This window comes from Cryptomeria japonica, chromosome 3 (genome assembly GCF_030272615.1).
Source record: "Cryptomeria japonica chromosome 3, Sugi_1.0, whole genome shotgun sequence".
Classification (NCBI taxonomy): domain Eukaryota; kingdom Viridiplantae; phylum Streptophyta; class Pinopsida; order Cupressales; family Cupressaceae; genus Cryptomeria; species Cryptomeria japonica.
In genome coordinates this window covers 640,034,593-640,053,753 of record NC_081407.1, presented here as the reverse complement: position 1 = coordinate 640,053,753, position 19,161 = coordinate 640,034,593, and the positions used below count along the sequence as shown (strand labels likewise).

The following is a 19,161-nucleotide window of genomic DNA, read 5'->3' as shown; positions in this document are numbered from 1 at the left end:
TCTTACCACAACCTTGCAAGATAGATCTTTGCTGTTTGAACTTCATCAGAAAGTCCTCAATAGAAGGAAATGAATCAGGTACCAAGGAAGTTAACTCTGCCTCAAGCTGCAAAGCTCTGAACTCGTTGACAGTACCAAAAAGTCCCTCAAACTTGGTCCAAATGGCTCGAGGAGTGATACAACCCTCAAGATGAAACTGGAGACTGTCGGAAATGTGTAAAGCCATCAATCCCATAGCCTGATCCATATTGTTCCTGTGCTGCATAATCTCAAAAGGACGTGTCAACTGAGGCTGAACCTCATCCAAACAGGACCATAACCCTTTTGACTGGAGAAGAGTCATCATGCGACCCTTCCAAGTGTGGTAATTATGCGGTGTGAGAGATTCAATAGGTCTGTCTGCCATCCTGTAAACTGTGCCTCAACTGCTTTGAATTTTTAATTATTATTAAGTGGTCTTTCAGAACTAGACAGAAGATGCAGAAGGGGGTTTGATTTTTTTTGTATTGGTGTTTGTAAATTATGGTTTTCTGATGTAAATAACAGAAAGCAAGAGAAAACACCCCCCCACAATGCAAAAAACTAATCCCCAGTACAAACTGAAAGCCAGAAAATGATAGAAAGCAATAACGGGTTGAGAAAAAATTTGGAGCACCTGAAGATTTTTTTGATGAAATAGACTGTAGATCTGAAAAGAGCACAGAACCACCTTTCCGACGCCTATTCGCTTTCAAAAAACGGAGTCCGTATGCAAAAGATATGGCTCCTGGAGTGCAAAAAACTTGTTCTGACTTCGACTGGCAAAAAACACTACAAAACGGAAAAATCAGAAAAAAAAAAAGTATCCATCTTTTAGATCGGGCTCGGAACCAGCTTTCCAACGCCTATTTTCATTCGAAAATCCGAGCTAAAATGCCCGAGTTATACCCGATTTAGTAAAACTGCTCCAAAAAAGCCCAAATAGGCCCTTTAAGCCCTCAAGGGCTTAAAAAAAATAAGCCCCTGGTCCTCTGGGTGACTAGGGGCGGGCGCAGGGGGCGGCAGCGCAGGGGCGGCGCACTGGCTGGGCGCGGGCGGCGCGCAGGCTGCGGGCGGGCGGCTGGCGGCGCGCAGGCGGCAGGGTAGCGCAGGGCGGCGCGTGGGCGGGTTACCGCCGGCGGCGATGGCCGCTGGGCTGCTTAGCGGCGGCGCAGGCAATTTCACTGGCTGTGCCCTGCGTTTAATAAAAAAATGCTTTTTTTAAATTTTTTTTTTTTTTTGAATTTTGCAGCCTCGGTTTGCGTGCCCTAGGGTCGTACGGCCTTGGGGCAAAAAAAATTTGCCTCCTGGTGCAACTGTGTCCAAATTGGACGAATTTTATATGGAAATAGGGGTTTTTGGGCGCTACGAGCTCAACGGTGAGGTCCGTTTGGGCTCAAAGTGTACCGAAAAAAAAATACCCCCCTATTCCAAAATAAAAAAACAGAAGACAAACACAGATCTGATGCAACCAAAACCTGGATCTCAAAATCTTTCAAAAGTCTGAACAAGCTGCAGCAGATCCAGCTCTGATACCATGTAGGATTTGAGAAATACAAATCCACAGAACCCAAAAGAAACCTGCATGCAAGAAACCTGTCATAGAGAAAGAGAGAGAACGAATACAAGGGTTTTGGCTCTGACAAAGAGAAAAAATGTATTATCAGAGAAAAATGAATCAAGAATATGAATAATACAAGAGATCAATCCTTATAAAGGAGATCAACACCAAAAGGAAAACCTAACCCTAAGGTGTGAGCATTTAATAATTAAATATTAATTATTAAATGACTAATGTATGCATAAAGAGAAATCTTAAGAGGAGAGCAAAGTTAATTAATTACTTTACTCTAACAATGTGCCTTTTTAAGTTGTATCTTCTTCGTGTATAACTTCCATGATGTTGTTTCATTTGATGATGATTATGTTTCTCAAATAACTTGTGACAATACCATTGTTGCTTATGATTTGTTATTTTATGATGATAGTTTTAGTTAATTTTTGTAATGCATGTATTATTTGTGAGTTAATGCTACATTCATCTAGTAATACATGTCTCGTTTATGATCCATGTGATGAGGAAAATACAATTAATGATGAAAATTATTATTATTCATGTTAATGATTTATCTAATAAGGCCCTTCAATACTCGTGTTTACATGATGGTTATGTTCTCTATTCTTTATCAAATGATAATGATTTGAGTAAAAAATTCTAATTATACGTAGGGCACAAAAATATTTTATTTTCTCTTGATGTTATGGATGGAATACTCTTTATAATGCAGGTATAATTAAGGATTCTATTATTGATGGTTTTTTTGGGATATAGAAGTGAATATTTTCATGTTAAATCCTTTATCTTATAAAATATCATGTTCATATGCATAATGATATATTTATAATGTAATTTATTTAGATAAAATTTGAAATATGGGGCTTTACTATGGTTCAACATGTCTCATTCTTCTTATAGTTTGTTCATCAATTTGACGTGTTCCTTTCTTGAAGAACTTAATAATTTCCCTAGAGTATATTTTTCCTATGATTCTTATCCTTCACCCTCTAGTGATTACTCAACTATGCTTTGTATGATACATTATCTTTAAATTTCCATAATTAATCTTCTAATGAACATCATGCATCATCTTTTGGGAACCATGATAAGTATGTTTATCAATTCAAACCCTATATATCCCCATATGATAAGTATGATTATCAATTCAAACCCTATATATCCCCATATTCCACATGAGACAACACATCATGTTAATATTATCATGACATCTTAAGAGAAAATTATCCAATAATTGAGAATAATTAGAGACTTTAATTATAGATTGGAGGATCTTTCCTGTAGAGTGTTGAAATAACTTTTACAACTTATCTTTATTACTCTACCTCCCTAAGTAAGCAATTTGATAAATCTAAATATATCCCAAAATACTTTGATGTTAAATGCTTTTATGATTATCATAGGATGCATGGACCAACTATAGGTACGCATATCACACTTAAGCATAAAATTGAAGATCTTATTGACAAACACATGACACAATTTAAGAACATCAACGACAAAGGAAAAAGATTCATGACATCTCACCATGTTAAGAAATATCCTTCTAAACCTATTCAAAATGGACATCACAAATCTAGCACATCACATGTGAACATACATAGAAAGATATAAAATAAAATGATAATGGAACAAAATTTTAGATACTACTATGCACCAATGACACAATTTACAGTTGTGTGATGATATGCCTTTGTAATCCAATAAAAACACATTAGAAGCAAAGGTACACCAAACAAATCAAAATGAGGCAAAAGAATACAAATAACACATCTTTGGATAGCCACTCCCATTATAATGATCAAGGTGATAGAAAAAGGACATCCATTGAAATGCATTAAACACAATGGCATGAAAGGAAGGAAACAACCTCAAAGACACCAATTTTGTATATAATTTTTATTGATAAATAAATATTCTTGACCATGATCCACCACCATCACTAAATATGCAACTATAAGATCTTTAAGAATCCTCCCATACGTGCGTCAGATTTTCATGATACATATGTTTGGCTCTATTGAACTAACATTTTTTCTTATTTTTACATGTCACTATCACATGCTATACTTTTCCATGTCACATGCACTTACTTGATCTTCCCACTTAGGAGGCAAAATGTTATTTCCTTTTGCAAGTTTTGCATTCACATTATTTTTGGGACAAACATCAATGAATTGTATAGGTAAGCATACTTTAGCTATGCATTCTACACTCAACCTTTCTTATTATATTTATAACCAATTTTTCAAAAATAAATTTCAAATTCACAAATTTAACCTCTTCTTCAATAAAAACTCTCTCTTTCATCACTTTATGCACATTCCTTTGTAGTAAACACATACCAGGGGACATGTATCTATTTATCCCATCTTTTGTTCATATACATAATTTTTAATTTGGAAACACACATTTTTAGAGGCTTAGTTTCTATGTAATTTAAAAACTTATACCTTTCTATTATAACTTTTTTTTTTATGTAAGAAACTTGGAATAGGGTCCAAGAGCCCAAGAACACAAACTATACCTAACCAATTAGAGAAAAGGCATTCAGCCCAGCTAGATCTCGAGATAATAAAATACATGGCCTTGCCTAAGTAGAGGTCGTCAAACCAAGACTTTGCAAACCAACAAGCACTCAACAAAACACAATAATGTTAATAGAATCACAATTGATCAAACAACTAGTCGCCATGGGCAACAAGGTAATAATGTAGTTGAAACAAGATCAATTGGGAGGGTGCTCCTTTATATCTTCCTGTAACAATCTAATCACCTCCAAAGGGTATAATTCCTTTCATATGAAACCAATAGTAACACCATCATCTAGACCAATGTTGTGATTAGTCACCCAATCAATGACCTTATTACCTTCTCGCTTAATATGCGAGAACCTAAAATTGTCAAAAGTAAGAGTTATTCATTTACATTCCTCTAACAACCAATCTATTCTCCAATTCCTAGAAGAACCATCGTTCATATATTAATGATAACTATGGAGTCTCCTTCCACCCATACATATTCCACTCAAACTTGTTTACAATCTACAACCCCCTCCAAAGAGCTTTGGCTTCATAAATATTATTAGGCTTTTCCAAAATCAAAAGCATAGATACCCAAAGGTTGACCTCTATGATCCCTGAACACACCACCGCCTCTGACTCTACTCAACTTACCCTTATTTGTGTCATCAAAGTTGAGTTTGATCCACCCCTTCATAGGATAAGACTAGGATATATTCTTGTTTAAAGCTACATCCTTAATCTCCTTCCCACCTAGCAAACCTTACCTCAACCACCTATTGGCCCAATCCACTTCCTCATCCTTAACATTCCAATTTCCTTTACAGTGCATCTTCCTAATCTCATCAATCATACTTTCAATCTTGTCCCATATCCTATCCACCCCTCTCTCTTGTGCTTGAAAAATCCTTCTATTATGATCTAAGCAAATATTTCACACAAAAATAGCTAGATCTAGGAGTCAAATAAGCTTGATACCAGGACTACCAATCTTTAAAACCCAGCCATCCACCAGATTTGGCAGATTCTAGGGAGTAACCCATGCTAGGCACCACTTGGAGATCATTCTCTTCCATAATTCATTAGGTACTGCATAATGAATTAACAAATGATTGTTATCCTCACAATAGGCATTGCACATCACATTTGGGAGGCCTGACCTAGCCCAAAATCATAAGCATGTCCCATGTTAGAGAATGCCTTCTCCAAGCTATCCAAAGGAAGGTGTTGGCCTTAGGAAGACCCAAGTTGTTCCATATGGTTTTAGAGAAACCAAACTGATTCATCTCCCTTAACAATACAAGCACTTGAAAATAGAGGGCTTCGATAGAAACCTTCCCATCCCCACCACCTCTCCAAATGAGCTTATCTTCTGAATCATAAATAGGCTACACGAGGAATTTACTTTGAACCTCCTTCTATAGCCCATGAAGCCCATCCTCTGGGAGGTCAGGGAAGATCCAACACCACTATGCCTCATGATCTGACACATAATTTTTGACCAACCATCCCACTCTTGGCTCAAAGAAGCCAATTAAGGAAGAAAATATTGAATTACTCTCAAGAATGAGTTGCATATCATTTAGCAAGTACTTGGATTGTAACAACCTACTCCAGAGCTAGTCCTTTTCCTCATAAATACACTAAGTTGTCTTAGTGCTCAAAGCCTTATTCACATTCCTAAATTTTTTAAAACTAACCCACCCCCCCCCCCCACCTAACATTTGGGAGAGCACACATCCCCCAACTTCACAAGATTATATTTAAAGGCCTCTTATGAACCTATCCAAGGAAAAATCCTCTGAGTATCCTCCAATTTCTTGGCAAATTTGCTAGGAATCTAAAAAGCTTCAACATGATATAAATCAACACATAAAGAGTACCTTTGATGACAGTGATTCTAACTACAAGGGAAAGTCAATTAACCTTCCAAGAAGCCAATTTAACTTGAACCTTGTACACTCCCTTCCTTCATTCACCTTCTGACATTTTTGTGTCTACAAGGAGCATTCCCAAAAATGAGCTAGGAAGGAAATCAGTCTCAAACCCCAAAATTCCTTGAATATCAGGAACCGCACCATAATAGTCCTTCAAAAAGAAGATTCAAGATTTACTAACATTGACCTTCTACCAAGCAACCAAATTGCAGTTCTATATCACCTTTTTAAAGCCTCTAACTTATGTAGTTGAAGCCTCCCAAAAGAGAAAAGTCATCCACAAATTGTAAACGAGTCACATTAGGAGTACCATCTGAAACCTACAACCCCTTTAGCTATCCTATTTTTGCCTCCTCCTTGATAGCATGACCACGAACCTCAACTACCAACAAAAATAAAATTGGGGATACGGGGTCACCCTACCACAACCCCCTACTCGCCTAAAAAAAATGTGTCACCACTCCATTGATCAAAATTGCATAAGAAATAGTATATATGTTGCTAAACACCCATTTGCACCACTCACGACAAAACCCAAACCTCTGCATGACCTTGATAAGGAAGTCCTAAGAGATGTGATCATAAGCCTTGTTCATATCTAACTTCAACACCATTCCCTCCTTCTTCATAGCCTTAATGGAGTGGATATTCTCATGAGCAATACCAACCCCATCCACAATTTGCCTTCCTTTAAGAAAACTACTTTCTCTTATGAAATGATGTGAGAGACACTTCTTAATCCTTTATATTACTATTTATTACTTTTTCTATGTATATCTACTTTGACGCGTATGCACACCCAAAGTGGGGTTAAATTAGAGTGAAAAATTGCATGTACCCTAACATTTTTCTACTTTAGTTTTATGTCATCTTGTGTCAATATCTTGGATGTGTGATTCTAGTGCACACTTTGCTTTGGTACACTAAATGAATTGAGATTTGATTAATCACTTAAACATTCCACATCGCCCTATTTAAAACCCTATTGATCCAATTAATACTAGTTTACTCATCCCATATATAATCACAATTACAATCATCTTCCCTTCTTCCAAAATTCAAAATTTTACATTCCAAGATTGATATTTTTGGGACCTAATTGTTACTTGTCTGCATGAGCGTCAAAAATTCAAATTCACGCATACACGGTTATGTATTTAGAGGGATCATCTTGGCTCATTAGTATAATCATTACATCACTTGACAATATTTATAAGAGCATACAATATCCTCTTCTTCTTTAGGTACATTCATCATTCCTTGTCAAGAATAAATAATAGGACTTAATGCTTCAACAAAGGAATCAACATTAGTTGTTAAGGAACAATCAAAGCACACTATGTAATTTAATCATTTTGCAATTGAGTCAACAAAATTTATTGACATCCACATATTGACATTCATTGCTACCTACCAATCCTTAATTTATTTGTACTATTAACTTAGTCTCAAGGCTTGACTAAAGCACAAAGAAGTCACAAACTTAAATCCTTGTATAACAAGCCTTCCTCCAATTATAGTTTTTCCTTACCTCAAATATTAACAAGCTAATAGGTTTTGTAGGTACCAAAGATCTATTTTTAAATATGTGAGCCATGTTTTGGTTGTTATGTACATCATATTTGATTATAAAGTTATTTATTATTTTATTTATTGAAGTATATAACTTTTTTTAAAATTATTATAATTAAATAAAAATAATTGTGTACATAAATATAAATTTTTTACAAGTTTTTCTTTTTATGGAAACAACTTGGACATCTCCACCTCCATATAACATATTACATTAATATGTGTAAGTATACATCTAAATCAAAAGCGATACTTCGACTAAGTAGACACATGCAAGGGGATCCTATTCGTTGAAGTCACCCATATGTTGAATCCAATTTGAATGTATCTCCTACGTTTGAACCTTGGTGGATGACTTTTTTACCACATAATATCATTCTCATCAATTGAACTATAATCCTTTTAACAATTTGTAAAAAAAATAAATTTCATATATTTTATATTTTTATTATTATTACATATACTCTATACATTCCACTATTTACTACCATCATATATACACCTCTCACCATAAAATTAGAAAAGGGTGGTCCTTTCCCCTCTTCAATACCTACCTAGCATAGCATTTAAGAGTGGGTTTATCTTTCTCCCTCTTCAATACCTACCTAGCATCGCATTGCATAGAACTCAGAGTATTCATGATGCAATCTTCATTGTGAGGTGCATTACAATTCCAAATTCCATCCTGATCATGATTAGATGCTCTACCTATGAAGCAAAGAAAATCCTTCAACTTATTAAAAAATGATTTCCAGTTTAAAAGACCTTTTCTAAAAATAAAAACGGGATTGAAAAAATGATGGCTTGATGGTTGGGCAATGGCCAAGTCAATATTGTACTGCAAAGCGAGAAGAATTTTAACCGTAAGTACAGCCAAAATTTAAGCAGACAAGAAAAAACATGGGATCCAGGTTAAAACAGGACAACAAATTATTATATTTTGACCGCGGTAAGAAACTGTTTTAACTAGCATATTAGGGTTGACTGCAAATGATTCGTAAGGCCGAAGATTTGTATTCTTTACGTGAAGTTGCAGGGTAGGAGTTCCAAATTAATAAAAATGCTTCATTGCTTGGTGCGCTGCGAAAAAAGGTTAAGGATACCAGATTTGTAGCCGGCCTTAAAGTTAAAGAATCTGATGCCCACAAAAAATACTTGCAGTTAACATATATACTCCTTATAAATGGAGCTCTACCCAATTCAATTCTAATTTGTGTCTTTTCTGTTGTCGTACGATAAGGTGCTAAATCTGGTCAAATTTTAGAGTTTCTACCTGGAGATTTTGATTGAGTCTGAGATACCCAATTTAAAATTACGAATTGGGTTTGCTTCTGAATGAGATTTTTGATTTGGTCCATCTCGGTAGCGTGTGCGCGTTTTTGACCCTTGTAGTCAGGGTTTGTGAATTTGCAATCTCAATTGTGATTATGGATATCGAGCGCTCAATTCAGGATGTGTTTCTCGAGATGGCGAAAAAATCACATTTCTAGCATGCCCATTTGAGGTTTGGGGTCTCCGCTGCAGAAAAATAGATAGAGCCGTCTGGCGTAAGCACGAACCCTAATTTGAAACCCCTAATCCTTTGCTCTAGTTTTACAGCAGAAACATAGATTCTTGATGGCGGATCGGCTGGGTTCTTTGCAAGAATTACCAATCCATCTTATTCAAGAAATTTTGAGCAATGGACAATTAAGTGCTGCAGATTTGGCGAGGTTAGAGGCTTCGTGCTATGCGTTCAGAGAGTCTTATGGGTTTTTGCCGTCTAGATTCAAGTCCATGCCAGAGCTTGCGGCGTTTCAGTCTTGTCTTGCGGACACCATGTTTTTTGCGATGTCGTTGGCATCCAGGACGGAGCTTCTGAATCGATGCGGAAGCAATTGGAAACTTGTCTTGAGGTTTCTGCAATCTGTGCGCCAGGCATTTGGTTCCGTGGAGACTCCAAAAGGCAATGTACTACTTGGCGGTTTGACAATTTTTTGTTTTGTTTCAGTGTTTGTGGGAGAATGAGTTTGGATTCTGTATTCTAGTTTAGTGAATGAATTTTCTTTTCGCTTTTCCGTTTTTAATATCTTTGTTGTTTAGGAAGTGCATCATTATGTAATTTCTAATCAATTTTCACCATCCGTTATCTAATTTCCAGTTAAGCTTCATTATCCATCTCCTGTGACCACGAGTGGTCCGCCTCATGCTCATTTCATGTAGGTGATATTGAGGGAAGCCCCCGTCTTAAGCAAACTTAACCATGGAGTATCCCCACAATCAGACCTGCTTAGCTTGTTACCTTGTTTATTGTGGTACAAATATTTGTTAAGTGAATGATGGAAATTCTTGTGGTGGTATTTTTCAAGCAAAATTCAGATTTGTTATGGTGGTAAGATGTTTTAATTACAAATGGGGAAGCTACTATGTGGCATATCTGAGCCACAAATTATACTTTATGAATAATGGGAGTAGTCTTTTGTACAGTGGTTTAGTGTAAGATGGGAGCTCTCAAATAATCCAGTGCAAGATGGAAGCGCTTAAATAACTCAGTTGTGCTCCCTTTGTTAATGTGTTTGTCAAAACTCCATGGTCAAGCAGGAAGTTGCAGCACTCCCCACCATGGAAATTCAAGTTTAAAAGCTGGCTGGCTGTTATTCACCCTGTACTGATGTGGCTGTCACAACTACGTATAGTTTGTTATAGCGTACCAAGAGTGAGTTGGATTGTCTCAAGTGACGATTATTCAGGTTCAAAGCTGAGCAGTTGTGTTTTCTTTGTTAATGTGGTTGTCATAGTCATATCTGGTTTACTGGGCCATGATCTATGGGTAGATTCGAGAACTCAATTGTGTTCAAAAGTGAGTAGTCACATGCTTTTTGTTACTTTGGTTGTTAGCACTACCTCTAGTTTAGTAGGCTGTGGTCGAACAGTAAAGTAGTTCACATCAGCTGGGATTTGAACCCGTGTTGTCAGATAAGATGGTGTACTTACTGCCTCAGTGATCCACCTTGGCCATTGTGTTCCCTTTGCTAATGTGTTTGTGAGAAGTACATATATAGCCTGTTGATATCTGGTCTGTCAATAAGTCTGAGCACTTATTGTGGCGATGACTCGACTCAGGCAAAAATTTCTGTTGTTGTACTACCTTTGCTAATGGGGTTTTCAAAAAGTGTGATTTGTAACAAGGGACAAACTACCAGCTCCATTTTTCGAAAAAAAAATTAAGCTTAGGAGAGAAAATCCATTCCTGCATGTATGGAGTAATTCTGCATGGCTGAGGCTTGTGCAGTCTGTGGGTTAGGTGTCTTACTCCCATTCCTCAATATCATCCCTACTCCAATTGATATTTTTCAACAGTTATGGATTAAATTTTTGACAAGCATTACTATCATAGAGAAGTCATTTGGCAGTTTACTGCTCAAAGTGAAACCTTGTTTTTACAGGCTACTTTGTCCAGGTAGTATGAGGCCTGATTTCTCACATGGCTTTGCCTTCCAGTGAAGTGGGTTCCCACCATTACTTTGTGAGGATAGGACTGATACTGTTATGGGAAGTAGCCTAAAGGTTGTATTATACTGTCGGTGAACTATTTTGTAATCTATAATGCAACCAGATTTGGAAATTTGCCATAAGAATAGGCAACAAAGCTTTGTTAGTCATATTCGCCTTTATCTCTGTGCTATTTTTTAGAAGAACAGTCTTGTACATGTTCTTGCATAGCGAACTAATTAGAAGAGATTGTTTGGCAGGTCCAAGTTACAACTGGAAAGTATCACACTCTGTTGGTTGAAGATGGTTCACTGTACAATTGTGGTTCAAGCATATGTGGAGTTCTTGGGCATGGGCCAGAAATCACCCAGTGTGGGTCCTTGACTCGGCTTCCATTGGGGTTGACAGTAACTCATGTTTCGGGCTCACATAATCATGCTGCTCTTGTAACCCAGTCTGGAGAGGTTTGTAGCTATGTCAGATGGCATGCATCAACTGTTAAATGTGTTTAGTAGAGTAATCAGTATCATATTTTCTTGACTTACAGGTGTTTACCTGGGGAGATAATTCTTCATTTTGCTGTGGCCATGGAGAAGTTGGATGTGTCATTTTTAGACCTACGAAAATTGAAGCTCTCAAGGGTATTATTTGCAAACAGGTATTTGGAACACTTTTGGGGCCTTGTTAGTTTGGTTTTTGGTTTTGGAATCCATAATGGATTAGGTTTGACTGAATCATGAGTCATATAATTAGCACTTTATTGTGGGTCGTATCCATGTCAAGTTACACTTCGAATGCAAGGTTGTGATATACCACTGTTATGTCTGTATGCCGATCATGGCATGACAGAGTTTCCGGGTTAATATGGCATTCAATGCGTGGTCATCATCAGAGAGTCTGGTCCTTTTATTTTCCAAGGGTGCCTATGTAAGAGTGGTTCCCTTCCTTTTGCGTAGTTTCTCAAATTTCCTTTCAATCAATATTGCTCTTTGCATAAGTGGTTTTACATAAAGCAGAACAATAAGAATGATTATTGATTACCCTAAATATCTGCCTTTAGCTTTAGTGAAAAGAGCTACATATATATAAGTTGAACATTCTGATAGGCCATGGAATGAATTTTGAATTCATATATTATAATCCTTTTATCCTACTTATGGTCCTCTCCATGTCCTTGAAGGAAGGGTTAAGATTTTAGAGTGTCACCAAAAGTGTATGAGAAACCTGAATGCTTTAGTCTGACTAGTTTGCCTACCAAAATCACAGGCATTACATTGGTATGAGAAACCCGAATGCTTTAGTTTAATTAATTGCCTACCAAGATCCCACAAGAGTTACGTTGTATTATATTGTTAATTTAAAGATGAACTACATAATTAACTAGTTGTCTTTATGTTGTGATGGGTATCTAACGGATTACTCCCTTACTGGTTCTTTGTCTTGTACCCTAATCTGAGATTATTATTGTTACACTAAGTGCCTGCATCTTTTAGCTTTTTTTTAAAGGGTGCTGTTAGAAGTAGAAACCTTCACTGGAGGTATCTCATGCAAGCAGTTGTATGGGAATCTTGTAGGTTTCTGGTTGTTGTTAAGAGATACAGGGAATGGAGAAGCAACAGAATGAAAGCAAAGAGCTTTTTTAAGTGTTTGCTGCAAAGCTGGTCTGGACCCTCAATAATTAGAATTTAGTTAATTATTATGTTTCAGTTTAACATGTAATGGGCAAACATATAGATGCTTAAGCCTATTCACTTTGGCCTATGAATATGCCACTATTATTATGAAGCTAATAATGCACATTCGTTTGATTGCAATGCTTAAGCCTATTCATTTGATGCCATTATTATTATGAATCTAATAATGCACATTCATTTGATTGCAGTTCTCCAAGATTAATGCTGAATTATAGATACGTTGACAATTTAATGATGATAGTAAAAAAAGTTGACAAATATATGTTTTTTGAATATACATTTTGAATTGCTACTCTTAAGATATAAAAATATTTGTTATAATTTGGAAGATATAGAAGTCTTAGAGACATGGTTTGAACTTTGAAACATGGTAGCAAATTTTTTTCTTGGGAATAAATCAGCAAACTAATTTTTTTTTTCAAATACTCAAAAAAAAAATTGGGCCAGGGCTAGCAGAAGTGTTTAAGTAAAAATCAGATAAAAAAACCCAGAAAAATCACTAGAAATTTCAACTTTCCCAGAAAATTCAAAATTGTGAATTGTACTTAAATAATGTGAAATTGGTCAATGACCCAGTCAAATCCTAGAAAATAAAAAATTGTCCACAGAGGCCAAGCTCTAGTAAATCGCAATTTCTCTTTTTTTTTTGCTGATTTTGGTAACTATAGAACTGTGAAATAAATATGAACTAAGTTTGTAACTAGTAAGTGGTTCGTTACATGTGCTTGACACATCTGATATACATGTACAACAAAGGTCTCCGTCTTCTATTTACTATTTATTACCTCTATTGTAGGAGCATTTTGTAATGAATTAGGTTATTATGATATTAAATTGGATACAATAAAACTTCAATGGTGGTATTATGAATTCTCTTAAAACCATCTTATTAAGATACTCCAACAGAACTTGGCACGATAAACATGACAATAACATTTTTGAGCCAGTCATCATGAATTCCTGATAACGAAATATTTACATGGTTCCCTGTGTCTGAATTATGTTAACTTGTATGTTTCGATCGTTTCAGTGGATATTGCTGTAAATTTCATATGGACTTTTTTCATTTAGATATCTATTAATTTGGAACACATTATAAATTTTTCTTCATTATTTACTTTATATAATATTATAAATAATCTTTGAATCTCATCATTTTTTTGAATTATTTGTCGTCTTCCTGCTGCAGTTGCTGAAATACTGTTTGCTTCTATAGTCTAGCCGCTAGCCATTGTAACTTCTTATTTCAGTCGTTCTTTAGTTTATGTATGTTTTGGTCATAAACTCTTGCATGATTAAGTGTATCCGGACTTTGGAAAATTTCAGTGTGCAGAATTCCATTGCCTGCCCGCTGTTATTTTAGATTAATTTATGCTAAAATAATAATTATTAATTACTTTGCTTGAATATCGAGGGTTGGGTGTCTTTCTATGGTAGAGTTGTTAGTTTGTCAGATTGATACGTTATTTTCATTAATGCTTTTACTTGTAACTAATCTATTGTATTTTGAAGCAGTGTTGACAATAAATAGTAATCAGTTCAGGAAGATAGATTAGTCTATGTACCAAAGCTAGATTCTTCTCTTTAAAATGGGCTTCTTCAATATTAAACTGAGTAGTTATAAGATGCGATAATTACTGAAGAACAAAGTGCACATAGGAATCAGCAAGTGTCTTTCAGGAGAGTTTTTTATTCAAGGGTTGAGGCAGATTTTATTTAGGACGTGAATCTTCAAATTTTTCAACCAAGCAAAGTTTTCTTCTGGCAATAATTAATATGGCGAAGGTTTAAGTGTATAATATCTGTGTTTTTCATTGAGAAGCAACAAAAGTTAAACAGTGAAATTTTGATTGTGAATAAGGAAACACAATTGTTTTTGCAGGTTGCTACAGGTCTCAGTTATACAGTGATTCTTACAAAATATGGGCAAGTTTACACTTGTGGTAGCAACTCACATGGTCAGCTGGGTCATGGGGATACTTTAGAGAGAACTACTCCAAGGAAAGTGGAAAGATTCAATAGTCTTGGTCCAGTGTTGCAAATTGCTGCAGGGGTCAGCCATACAATGGCAGTTACTGAGGATGGAACACTGTATACTTTTGGCTCTGGTTCAAATTTCTGCCTTGGCCATGGTGATCCACGAGATGAGTTCCAACCACGGGCTGTGCAAGCTTTCAAAAGGAAAAACATTCATGTGATTCGTGTATCGGCGGGAGATGAACACTCGGTTGCACTTGATTCAAATGGATATGTGAGTTTTTTTGGTACTGTTTATTGTCATCTGTAACATAGTTAATTATTAGCTTGTTATGTTTTTCAAAACATCCATGATGTTTATGTTTAAGTAAAATTAAGTTTTTCAAACACACAAGAATCAGCAATAACAATTAAATTCTTCCAACATGTAAATGTTCAATTATATTGATAATATCATTACTGTTTATTATCTCTGTTCTCTTTCATTGCTTCTTGCACAGTCTCATGGTATGCAGATGTTCTGGCTGATAGTTGCAATGCTTTTCTATTGTTATTCAATATGACGGTGAAATTTATTGCTAATCTCCATAGGTGTATACTTGGGGAAAAGGTTATTGTGGAGCCTTGGGACATGGTGATGAAGTTGATAAGACGACTCCAGAATTATTGACTGGTATCAAGGAGCATAGAGCAGTGCAGGTGACTTGTTGATTTATTTTTTTGTTTGACAGCATCTCTTCTGTGTGCTTGCCTTTTGTATGTCAGGCATTTCAAAGTTTTAAATTAGAATTTCTAGATTGCAGAAACTGATGGCACAGTTTTTATCTTTTAGGTTTGTGCAAGAAAGAGGAAGACATTTGTTCTTTCAGATGATGGATTGGTATTTGCCTTTGGATGGATGGGTTTTGGAAGCTTGGGATTTGTGGATAGAGGCATTTCAGATAAAGTTGTGAGCCCACTGGTGCTTGAAACTTTAAAGGGTTATCATATTTCTCAAATAAGTACAGGACTTTATCACACAGTTGCAGTTACCAACAAGGGCTTGATTTTTGGTTTTGGAGACAATGAAAGGGCGCAACTAGGCCAAGAGTCATTGCGGCAGTGTCTGGAACCAAGAGAGATCAAGATGTGGGATGTACTGGAGGGGCCTGATATAGTTTTGGAAAGTCTATAAACATGAGAGGGAAGAGGTGATAGAAATTTCTCTGGTGTTTTTAACAGCTGCAGCTAGAAGATAACCTTGCATTTATCAATGTTAATTCTCCAATTGTGGAGTATACGACAGAAGGAACTTAGTTTGCTAAGCTTTCTAGATCATTCCATCAGAATGATTTTCTGATTGGATAAACAGTAAGGGCAGCCTCTGGAGAAATATTGGGAGGAAGCCTGACAGTACGCTTCATGTATTTATTAGTTTTTAGGCAAGAGTGGTTTAAGCTAAAGAATTTCCCTACTATCCAGATAAAGATTGTGTGTATGAAGACAAATGGAACACTTCAAGTGGAATCCATGAATATCTTCGAATTTGCAAGTTTACAGGTTTTGGCTATTCCCAGTTTGACTAAAACTTAGATAGATTGCTGTTGACGGTTGTAGCATGGAAGATGGGAAAGTGATCCACTATGCTGGGTTGTATATAATGTTGACCAACAACATTGAGGATAGGATCATTCATAGTTATTATGATGTATGCTGCTCTTTGCATGCCCTGTAATATTTCAGGATGCTCCTTCAGCGTATCTATTGAAACATAGATAAAAAAGAGTGAATATGTTTACTGCACCTACTCACACTTATTAATATTTAAAATATAGACTTCCAACAACCGTGTAATATACCTGGAGGCTGTATGGTCCCCATGCCAAGATGAATTGGATATTCCTTTCTCACTTCAGGCTTTTCTGTCTGTGGAGAAGCTGGGTACCAGAGGCTGTGGTTTTGCCTTTGGAGAACTAAGGTAGGGAAGGCTTTGGTCTTGTATGTGAAGAACCAGATTATCAATCAGGCTGGCAGCTTTTTGCTGCGCTTCTAATTGTTTTATAAGGGTGCAATCATTAAGCCACACCTCTTGATTTTCATGCGAGTTTCCAGTGAAACTCCCTTTTTTGTTATTTTTAGAATTATCAAAGACAGGTAGAATTTGAAAACTGAAAACTGTGATGTATTATAATTCCTGTGGAAGGCTAGTTAAATTACAAAGTGGTCAACCCAACCCACTGTCACGGTAGTATTTCTATACATAAAACGTGCATTTAAATTTGGAAATTTGTGTTACCAATTTCACAAATAAAATGAGATGAAATTATATTTGTTACTATTTATCGGTGGACCATATTTGATGATCCGAACAACTATCTGGAAAATTTGCAATATTTGTAGGAGTTTCTATTTAGTATCCTTACAGTGTAATTCTTCGACAAGAAAAAATAAAACCAAACGTGGGCATCATGCTTGGTAAACAATTTTGCACAATTTAGAGCGTGGAACAACATTTTGTAAGAAAACCAAGGAAATGGAAGAGCAAAAAAGTTTTTTCTTCTTTGGGACAGTATGATTTAGGAAGGGGTTCTATGGAGCTGTTATAGAAACTATTTTTGTGGAGTAGGGGGTTCCATTAGAAAAGAAAATTATACTACAAGATAATTTAGCTGTACAATCTTGTGCATGAAAAAAGGAGTTCTTACTTTTTATATTTTATATTTCAAGGGGGTGGGCTTGAAAGTTTTTCTCATTGGCTTCATAAAATTTTGTTGCAACATTCCAATCACTACAATCTTTTAGATTTAACTATATAATTATAGATTTAACAAGATTATTATCTTCTTGGAATTTCGGAGCATAAAGTTTTAAGTTTGCACATTATTTCCTAAAATTTTGTTGCAACATTCCATTCACTACAATCTTTTAGATTTAACTATATAATTGGAGATTTAACAACAAGATTATTAGCTTCTTGGAATTTCGGAGCATAAAGTTTTAAGTTTGCACATTATTACAAAAACTATGGGATCTTCTTATTTAAAGCTTATAAAAATCATAGTAATACTAGTTGAGATATTCTAGGAAGCTCCCTTTTATAGGACCACAAACTTAATCTTTTAAGATCAACTAATGGTATTTTATTAGATAAGTTGGGAAAAGTTTCTTAGTTCCCTACATAATACAAGAGTTTAGAAACATAAACATGGAACAAAACTCTAGACAACAAGATAGCAAAGTAAGAAGAAGCTTTGGCAGGCATAACCAAACACAACACAGTATAGTCCAGAAATAGCACAAAAAACAGTAGGATAGTCCAGAAGTATCAAAAAAATAAAATCAAAACTGATCAATAGAAAATTACACCCAGTAATGACTAATTAGGGTTTCTCAATCTTTGCACATAGTATTAAGCTTGTTCTACCACATAGCAACACTCATGTCAAATTGTGATTCAATCCTTTTTGGTTTCTTTGAAGTCTCATAATTTTTATTGAATAGTTTGCGTATCTTAAATTCAGCCTTAAGAACGATCACCCCTGAGACAACCCTTCCCATCATCACTTATTTTAATTTCATTACATTCGTCACAAATATGGTCTTTTCAGTAAGTTTTGTTACGTTGGTCATTTTAATGAGAAGTGCATCAACTCAATCATCTTATCCAAATTTTCATTACCATATAAGTTTTTGAAGGTATCCTCTCTCATGTCATCACCGAAAGCTTCGTTATCCCTTTCAGATTCTTCATTCTTCTCATCTTCTCAGCAATATTATCAAAGGAGATACAATGTTGTCAAAGGGCGATTCGAACCCCACCTTCATCCTCGGACAAGTTATCCTTAGTACTTAAAAAATTTCGATAAGGAATCAAAACATAAGTTAATTTCCTACACTTTCTCATCCCCTGCCCAAATGTCATCCTTATCAACAAGGCACCTCCCACCTTTGATAGCATTAAAAGCCTTAGCCAACCGAGTAGACCGTCTCTCTCAACTAGCAACCTTAAACTTTTGCAAGGTTACCAACCTGTCGAGGTTAGCAGGTATCAGATTCAATCTTTACAATTTTCTTAGAACTTTTTCAAGATCTCGCACCAATTCCATTCTTCTTTAGAGAGAGCAAAATCTGCTCGAGAGTATCTACATTTTTCATTTTACCCATATTGCTCTTAGATTTTTCAACAAGAATTCTAGGCATAGGACTATTAATATCAGTTTCATAAACAACAATGGGAGAAATGAAGGAGCTAGAAACAATACCAATCGAAGAAAGTTTATTCTTACCTTCAACACCAAGATTAGGAAGCGAGGCATTTTTTAACCTCTAGGGTTAAGATAAGAGTTAGGATAAGGACTCTTAGTAGGGGTTTGCAACGGGAAAGGGAGAATGTCATTGTTAAAAAGGTTTCTAGG

At 35.8% G+C, this 19,161-nt stretch overlaps 1 protein-coding gene across 1 annotated transcript; it reads left to right on the top strand.

Moving 5' to 3' along the window:
* Positions 1-8,319: 8,319 nt before the first annotated feature.
* On the top strand, positions 8,320-17,088 carry LOC131050184 (ultraviolet-B receptor UVR8). The gene is made up of 6 exons (XM_057984374.2): positions 8,320-9,575; positions 11,357-11,560; positions 11,644-11,754; positions 14,673-15,041; positions 15,359-15,466; positions 15,600-17,088. The coding sequence occupies exons 1-6, from the start codon at positions 9,243-9,245 to the stop codon at positions 15,939-15,941; spliced, it is 1,467 nt and encodes a 488-aa protein (XP_057840357.1). The 5' UTR covers positions 8,320-9,242; the 3' UTR covers positions 15,942-17,088.
* Positions 17,089-19,161: the final 2,073 nt, after the last annotated feature.

Coding starts and splice junctions, on each gene's coding strand:
- LOC131050184 (XM_057984374.2), top strand. CDS start 9,243: ATGGCGGATCGGCTGGGTTCTTTGCAAGAATTACCAATCCATCTTATT. Junction 11,561..11,643: donor TTGTAACCCAGTCTGGAGAG/GTTTGTAGCTAT, acceptor CTTGACTTACAG/GTGTTTACCTGGGGAGATAA. Junction 11,755..14,672: donor AGGGTATTATTTGCAAACAG/GTATTTGGAACA, acceptor TTGTTTTTGCAG/GTTGCTACAGGTCTCAGTTA.